The sequence below is a fragment of the Cibotium barometz genome, chromosome 62 (assembly GCF_041138505.1).
Source record: "Cibotium barometz isolate CiBa-2024 chromosome 62, ASM4113850v1, whole genome shotgun sequence".
NCBI classification, from domain to species: domain Eukaryota; kingdom Viridiplantae; phylum Streptophyta; class Polypodiopsida; order Cyatheales; family Cibotiaceae; genus Cibotium; species Cibotium barometz.
In genome coordinates this window covers 5,388,722-5,397,992 of record NC_141107.1, presented here as the reverse complement: position 1 = coordinate 5,397,992, position 9,271 = coordinate 5,388,722, and the positions used below count along the sequence as shown (strand labels likewise).

The window sequence follows — 9,271 nt, the reverse complement described above, 5'->3', positions numbered from 1 at the left end:
ATGCAGTTGATTCAGGCATTGCAGACAACCATATCTTGACTCTGTCTTTGGAAGGGGATACATTCCGGCATACTAGGCTATGCCTAATTGCTCTATTGTCTCGTCCGTTGTTTTGTATACAGGTATATACAAAGCTCAAGCCGAGGGTTAGACGTACAAAATTTGGTACATGGACTAAAAGATGGTACAAGAAAGTTAAACAAGTAGATCATACTTTTGTGGCCTTTATTGAGAACCTAGTTGGCACCAGACCAGCTGTCAAAGTGTGGTCAAAAAGGGGGGATGTCTTGGAGCAGTAGTCGCCACAATGATGCACATTGGAGGTCGTGATTGAAGCCTATATCCAACTGGGATATCAAATCTCGTGGGAAAATTCCTCTTTTGTATTTGAAGATGAGACATAAGACTTTGATTTGTAACTTGTTGAATGGGGTTAAGTTTAATGCTTTTTGGTATATAAATATATATATATATACATATATATTGGTCCAAAAAAAAAAGAAAAGAAAAGAAAGAAGAACTCGCCTGTTGATATATTCTTGTGTGCTTAGATAAGTCAATAGCAAAGGGAGCTGTTTACGAGGAAGCTTCCGGCTAGCGATGCCACACGCGCACATAAAGGTTTAAGGTAATACTAAAGTTAATACATGTATAAGACAGGCTAGTGCACCCAGGTTCATGGGCCAGAGCTTCCATGCCTCATTATCTGTATACAATTGCAAAAAATGCAGAGCACTGATACATATTTTAGTGAACCTCCGTACATATATTTTCATCGTGGGCTTGAAATATTTTCATCGTGGGCTTGAAATATTTTTCAGACATTCATGCTCAACATCGGTCAGCAAAAGAACAAAATTTAATGTACAAGTTCACCATCATTTATCCATCGGATAAGCACTATAGCTCCTTCCTAGTAGTATTTTAACAAAATGTGTTTGTGGAGCTATCACAATTCTATTAAATTATAGTATTAACTTTTACATTTGTATGATATATCAGTTAGTTAATCAATGTAGTGTGTGTCAAACATGTTTTGACCAAGACTCCACTTGTCCTGAATATTAATATTTGTTCCATCGACATATATCATCTACTCTTTATTTGTTCCATCGACATATATCATCTACTCTTTATTTCTTTAAATAAACCACATGTTATGGATAGCGTTTCATGATATAATACAAAACCCATTTAAAAAATCTTCAACTCGTAATTAATAGAGTCTTTACATTTAGTTTGATAATGCTTTTGCATTCCGGACTAAAGATATTGACACTTGGCAATTCAAAATGCACGATTCTTGACCCATGTCTTTGTCATGTTCGCATGAGGCATGGAGTTCTTTCAAAAAGGGTCAAATCAAGCACTTCATTAACAACATTCAATGTTCCCAAGTTAAAGGCCTTTAGTAAAATATTTGGAAATTTTATAGTTTTACTCCTAAATTGAATAGTGTCAACTATCAACACATATAACAATAAAAATCTATTAGGTTTTGTAGAATAATATGGATGTAGGTTACTAAATAAACATAGAAAAGCTCTATCTTTATATTGTTTATATCACTTGTGGGGGGGGGTGAGCACTAATAAGAAAAGGATTGCCTTATGAGAAAATTTATAATGTTTTTTTATATTTAGCAATAATTTAGGTTCTTTCATTGATATTCAATGACGAGCTTTAAAAGTAGCTATTTGGGGGTTAATGGATGGACATAATGCATAAAGAAAGTGAATTATGGGCCAATACACTATTTTCTTTGGGATTTATGAATGACATGTGTGATCAAGCATTTGAGGTTTTCAAAAGATACATACCTTTGAGGTTTTAGAACATACCACATGTGGAAGATCTCTTCATGTGCACCTTATTCAAGTTGTATGCCGTTGTGGTGGGGGCATTAGAAGATATCTCCATGTGCAATATGCATTATACACCTTAGGGTAAAGGGGACAATCCTAGTAAATATATGTTTTTTCATATCAAAAGATAGCCAGAGTTATGAGAAAATTTTTGATGGTTGATAAATATTTCAACTAAATTTCTAAGTGGATAAATACGCAAGGTACTGGGTAAGGGAGGAAGTGAACCAAAAAGCTTGCGTTTGAACACTAATCATGCCCATTAAAAACAAATCAAATTTTGACACAATCAGAATATGCCCAAATTATTCTAGAAAAGTTAAGTTCTTCTTCTATTAGTATATTTACCCACCATATTCGGGCTACTGCTAATATCAATTAAATAGTGCCCGCTTGCATGCCCATTAAAAGCAAATCAAATTTTGACACAATCGGAATATGCCCAAATTATTCTAGAAAAGTTAAGTTCTTCTTGTATTAGTATATTTACCCACCATATTCGGGCTATTGCTAATATCAATTAGTTAGTGCCCGCAAGCGAGCACTAAGCACTAATTAATTGAAAAGCCTAACGTTGACGACTACTGCTAATATCAATTAATTTAAAAAAATGGATGAAACTGTCAAACTCTCTCTCCCGTGCAACTGTCGGACTCTCTCTCTCGTTGAACACGTTCATGTCTCTCTCCCAGGCCTGATCGCACGTTTATGTTTCTCTCTCTCAACTTTCACGCTCACATCTCTTTCTCTCTCAGGTGTGATCACATCTCTTTCTCTCTCAGGTGTGATCACACGTTCACATCTCTCTCTCTCTCTCTCTCTAGTGGGGCTATTGCCCAGTGTCGAAATGCAATGCAAGGGCCTTTTAAAAGGCTTACTGGAAACCTCTAGAAAAAGATCCTTCTCGAAACATCGAGACCTTGACTCCACTCATCTTCAATTAAGGTTTTCAACTTTCACGTCATTCACCTATACTACTAAGTTTCAAAAAACTTCAAAACTAATCAATGCAAAAAAACATTTTGGACCCTATTTACTATTGGACAAGAATGAGAGGTTTTGAAACCTGGCCTTGGCCTCCACCACTATCTAAATTGGAAGCTTTGAGAGGGCATCAAAGCACTTGAAACCTTCTAGAAAAGGCCTCAAAAAGAGGTAATTAGTTTTTCGAAAATCTCTAAATTTAAGACATAAATATACACATCAGTTAATTTGTGAAGGTCAAGCTAGTTGATGAACTGTTGATGGCCTTCAAATTTGAGTCCTGGCCTCGACCTGGACTCGTGATGTTGAGGATCACGGGTTCACACGTGTGCGCTCTCAAATTGAGGAAGGAGGCTGACAGGCTACAACTTACAAGGAACTTATTAGTCATTGGAATTGTCGAGCGCTCCACAAGTCACCACGTGGAGGCCACCGATAAGGCCTTACATGGACATGTGGCTATGGCCAAACGGGTCCTTGAATGCAGAAGAAACAGCCAATGGGCGTTAACCACGTCGGACTCCTATTACAAGCCGTTAATCGAGTATTGTTATAAGACCATCAGACGAAATAATAACAGGGATCCCAATTAAATAAAAAGTAATTAAAGGGGGGAAAATACGGTTTTGATTATAGCGAGTGATATCAATTATTTATGAATCAACACCTTAATTAGGCCTCAAACCATCACCCAAATTGTCATACCATAACTGTCAGCCTTTGAATATTTTGATCCCATATATAGTCAGGACCTCACTGCTCAGACCACTCCTGCATTCTTTAAAGTTTGAGAGCTTTGCAGCTACACCTTTCGAAGAGATGGCAGAATACCTATTGCTAGGATACCTGCTACCCTCCGCTACAAAAAACCCTTCCTCCTTTCGCCTTCAATTTTGCAGTGATCTCCTTTTGCCAAATCATTTCAATATTTTGCCTAGGGTTCAATAATAAATACATTACATTACCACTTTCTCTTGAATAATCAGGCTGCTTCATGCATCAATCTTTCTTATTACACTTAGTGGTCTAATCCTACAATCATGTCTCACTAATTATTCACAACATCATCATCATAATTGCTTATAAATCTCCTTTTGCCTGTTACATTATACATTATGCGGGGACTACAGTTCAATTTTTGAAATTCCTACTACATTATATTATGCATTTTAACCTATATATATGGGGCAGATCAACCGTCTAATTCAAGCGGGTATTCTTTGCTCTTCTCATACTAGCCTTAATTGTAGGAAGTGAGAGGCGCATCAATCACAGCAACATCTCGTCCATATTATATTCACTCTAGACTGTCAACTCTACTAGGATTCTTGAGCCACACACAAAGTCTTGCTCAGTCCCACCCACCGAGATCAAGTTGTTTCACACACTTGTTTTGGCAGCTCAAATTAATCTTTCATATTTCTCTTCGCCTAAACATCACGTAGACCAATTTTCACCAAAGCTACTCTTCTCAATGCCTCTGCTTTAAGCCCTTAACACCATCAAGAACTCAGCGACAATGCAAGTGTTAGTGAGGCCCCATGTAGTGGTAATTCTGGTGCTTGGACTTGGATTTTTCCTCTTCACCACCCCCGCATACTTGCAGCAGCCCAATCAAGAAGCTGGCAATGGACTCCACTGTCTTACTAAACAAGGTCAATTCACATTATAATTGATCACAATTTGCATTTGGAACCCTATAAACAAGTGAAGTCAGCTTGCCTGATATTAATTCACATTGCTGACTGTTTTCTCAGGCCTATTCACATTATAATTGATCACAATTTGCATGATTTACAAGCTTATAAGCAAGTGAAGTCAACTTGCCTGATATAAATTCACATTGCTGACTGTTTTCTCAGGCCTCCAAAAGGATGGCTTTGAGCTGGGAGAAGCAACGACTGAAGTGGTAAATGGAGCACATTTAATGCAGGGTACCAAAGAGGTAAATGATATGATTTAAAATTTTATTGGTGAAGGATTTATACAGAGTATAAATCGAAGACCCAAAGAAATGTGCTGCAGAGATTTGGAACGACTTCGGGTGCTGATGAGCGAGAAAGGCGAGTGGGTGCGGAGCATAGAAAGCTGGCTCGATTTATTCTGCGTGAACGATCACCTGTGGTAATTGATGCAGAGGGGTTCGCCGCCTCTAACAGTACTGCGCCTGCTGCATTGAATGTAGTAATTATCGGCAATGCTGCAGCTGCAGCTGCAGCGGCAAACCATGATCAAGTCAAGCGAAATTTGAAGAGTAGCCGCAGATCCCATCAGCTCGTAGAGACCCAGAAGCCCTCCCCTGTTACAGACAGACCTGCATCTTCTGCTGGTGATCATGACCATCACGCAAGTGCTTTTCATGTTGATTACAGTGGACCCAGAACACACCCTCCCCGGAACAATTAATAACGCACATAAACTCGTCGGCAATCACAACTGCAACGCGAAAGTAAGTAATCCAGCTGATTAATGAACGCTTATCAAATTAAGTGGAGCCAATTATGTTGAGTCTAGCCTCATATCATATTGATCATAGTCAAATCCTTTTAAGTATCATAGCGCTAATGGCAATTAAAGCAAACCAGTTTGGGAGTCTTTTAAGTACATATATATATGCCTTGAGATAAGTGGAGGTCGCATAATTAAGCGGCATGTATGTTCATCACGAATAACTACTGCATGGTTGTGATTAGCTTCGATCTTCTCAATCTTAATAATTCTGAGTTTAGGTTAATAACTACTGCATGGTTGTGATTAGCTTCGATCTTCTCAATCTTAATAATTCTGAATAACTACTGCATGGTTGTGATTAGCTTCGATCTTCTCAATCTTAATAATTCTGAGTTTAGGTTTTTATATAAGTTCCTATATTAATTGCATATAATGTGAGAGTCCAATATAATATGTTCTTTGTTTTGATGTGTGAACGACCCACACTAGGGTCAACCCTTTAGTTTTGCAATGAGAAATGATTCAATTTTCAATTTAAAAAATTTCTTCAAAAATCAAGTGCATCTTGTTTGTGTCCCCAGTGTGCATGACTATATGAGGGTCATTTTTGACGTTCCCCCACTTTTAAACCTTTACATCTTAAACTAATTCTTAAACCTTCAAACTCAAAATTTGATGTTATTTTTTGAACGTTGAATATCTAATTACACAAGGCTTTAGCACAAAAGTTTTATCCCTAGAGGTGTGTGTCTCTCTTGTCACTATAGACTTTGATATCCATGGCTATGGTCTCGGAGTTTTGAATATATGCATAAAAAACGATTAACTTAACAAAAAATTATTTAGTAGATAGATAATTTACTATATAAGAAATTATATTTAATATAAAACCAAATTACTATATGCAAAATTATTTGCTATATAGGCATACTTACTATATAGCAATTCATTTGATATATAAACCTAGTTCATTAAATAGAACTTGATTGCTATATATAAACCCAATTCACTACATATAGGAAATTTATTGGTATATAGACCTAATTCACTATATAGAAAATAATTTGATATATAGACTATTTATAAGAGATCATTTACTAGATTGTTGGCTTTTCTCTCTATTTAAATTATTTACTACTTAAAATAATAAAAGAGAAAAATTATTATATTAGTAGTTTACCTTATACATAAGGCATCATAAATATAAAGTGATCTAAATAGAAGTAATAGCATATAAATAATTTTAAATATTTAAAGCATAAAAAATGACAACAATTTGCAATGACTATGTTAAGAGTAATACAGAGAGCTTCCACTTCAAAATATGAAACTAAGTTAATAAAGCAACTTGAACACAAAATAAGCATCCATCAACAATTTGAAAAACATACATTGTAATGGTAAATTTGGATTTACTCAACAACAAGTGTGCGTCATTCAAAGATAAATGAACACCTCTTGTTGGAGTTACAAAAATTTCATCTTCTTTAAGAAGCCATGCTAACAAACCAAAGTGTATTACTTTTGAATTAAGCTCGTCATTTTTCTTAACATGGAAGATTTGTGCCATCTTCATGACATTATAAGCAACTTTAAGTGAGGTCTCATCTATTTTTTTGCTCCTAGAAACTTCAACAATGTTATTTCTTTATCCTCATGACCAAATTTTTTCACTTAAACAAACATTCACAGTAAACTAAAGAATTTAACAAAAAACATAAAACAAACTATTATGAATATGATAATAAATAAAATATTAACAAAGTTATAAATGTTTCAAAGAATTTACGTTTTTTCCTTTGTTAGCTTGATTTAAAAAAATGGGATTCTTTTATCACACAAGAATGATCTTGAAATCAAAATATTAGATATTTAGAGATCCAAATAAAACTCTTATTAAATGTGATTTGAGAGAAATGAAATTTAATTAATCTAACATTTTGTACTCATTTTTTAAAACTCTTATTAAATGTGATTTGAGAGAAATGAAATTTAATTAATCTAACATTTTGTACTCATTTTTTAAAGGTAACATTTGGTGCAAAAAAAACTAAAGTAAAAGCAAAACTTACCTTTATCATTTTTTAATCCAGTCAAGATTCATTTTTAATTCATAAATTCTTACAATTTGGAACACATCTACAAAGTTAAAAAAGATTTAAAGATAGTGTCTTATGACACAATAAATTCATGGTATAACTAATAGCATTTCTTAAATTGATTTTCTGTGACAAAACTACTTGAAGTTGTGCAAATCTTCAACTTTCATAAACTCTGTCTTGAATCAATGCACTTTGAAGACAAAGAAGTTATTTTATTCTAGAAATATAATGATAATATTAATAATCTTGATAGTTTAAAATTAAAGGATATAATTATTAATTTATAAACCACATTAATTTTATTCTATGATTACATTAGTAACCACAGTAAAATGAAACTAAAAGATGATAAAATTCATTAAAACTCAAAAACATACTTTCTCATAATATGTTAAAATTTGTAGAGCATGAGTGGATATAGGTGTCATCTTCTCTTCCAATAGCTCCATATATGGTATGTTGCTTGTAATTTCATTATCCTCCTATAAACAATTTCATTAGAAAGAGCATTTCCAAAAGTATATGTTATGTTGCTTGTAATTTCATTATCCTCCTATAAAAAATTTCATTAGAAGAGCATTTACATAAAGAAGAAGTCTTAAACCTTCAAAATAATTTCATTAGAAGAGCATTTACAAAAAGAAGAAATTTTAAACCTTAAAAAATTCACACAAACCACATAAAATTGATTAGACTCAATGTGTGAGATTTCTAAGATGTACACATTTGCATTACAACATTAAGTTCTTTTAAATTTTTTAAAAGAAGATGGTTATAAAGTAAGAATGCAAAAAAATACAAAGACACTATAAAGTAAGAATGTAAACAAATACAAAGACACTATAAAGTAAGAAGGTAAACAAATACAAAGACACTATGAAGTAACATGGTTGTAAAGTAAGAATGTAAACAAATACAAAGACACTATAAGCTTATAAGGTGAAAACGTATTCAAAACATCTCACAAATATTCTAAACGATGTGATGTGTTTACATATAAAACACATCACAAACCTCATATAAGTGGGTTGGGTCTATATGTTGTTGTACATATGCACTTGTATTATTCTCCTACGTGAAAAAATGTTTCTACTTATAAATAAATTAAATATACCAAAGAATATTTAAAAGCTCATCAAAACTTAATCATTAGAAGTTGCTCATTTTTTTACAACATTTTTTTCTTGAATAGTGTTTTACTTGTCATCCAAAGGACTGTCTTCTTCTTGAAAGTTTAACGATCATTCATTATCCATACTTTTAGCTATAGTAATAAAAAGTCAAACATAATAATAAAGTAAGTAGTGTACTTACTTACCACATCCATTGTGTTGTCAGCTTCAAAATATAATTTCTTTTTTATATCAATATCTCTTGTATTTCTTCCTCTTTTGAAACTCCAATATACTAAAAGGATGAAACATAATAAAAAAGCATCATTTTATCGATAAAATCACTCTTACTTACCACACTTCACGTTGTGATAAATTTTGGAAGCTTACCACACTCATTGCCGAGGAAAAGTTTAATCGTTCACTCTTCTTCTTACTCCACTTTAGACTATAGAGACTTTAGTCACGAAGAATAGATGTTTGTTAGCTAACATTGAATCTGGAGAGCGACACTCACACACATAATGCTCAAACAGAAGAACATAAGGGTGGAGAGTGTGTGAGAGATTGATAAGCTCAAAGGAGAGAGATGAAGATCTCCAAGTACAAAGAGAAAGTACAAATGAGCAACTAACCCTAAAATGTGAATAAGGTTGCTTATATACATAATACCTAGATAACCCTAAGGTGCTTGTTCACACCTAGATGGCCATGGAGAAAAGCATAGTGGGACAAGATTACTTATAAACATAGCTAT

At 33.8% G+C, this 9,271-nt stretch overlaps 1 protein-coding gene across 1 annotated transcript; it reads left to right on the top strand.

Moving 5' to 3' along the window:
* The first annotated feature begins 3,652 nt into the window (after nucleotides 1–3,652).
* On the top strand, nucleotides 3,653–5,494 carry LOC147604060 (uncharacterized). The gene is made up of 3 exons (XM_086795683.1): nucleotides 3,653–4,504; nucleotides 4,712–4,794; nucleotides 4,875–5,494. Exons 1-3 carry the CDS (start codon nucleotides 4,369–4,371, stop codon nucleotides 5,253–5,255), a joined length of 600 nt encoding a protein of 199 aa, XP_086651809.1. The 5' UTR covers nucleotides 3,653–4,368; the 3' UTR covers nucleotides 5,256–5,494.
* Nucleotides 5,495–9,271: the final 3,777 nt, after the last annotated feature.

Bases quoted from the DNA above. Each gene is read 5' to 3' on its own strand.
- LOC147604060 (XM_086795683.1), top strand. From the start codon at position 4,369: ATGCAAGTGTTAGTGAGGCCCCATGTAGTGGTAATTCTGGTGCTTGGA. The intron at 4,505-4,711 runs GTCAATTCACAT...CTGTTTTCTCAG, and splicing joins CCACTGTCTTACTAAACAAG to GCCTCCAAAAGGATGGCTTT. The intron at 4,795-4,874 runs GTAAATGATATG...AATGTGCTGCAG, and splicing joins TAATGCAGGGTACCAAAGAG to AGATTTGGAACGACTTCGGG.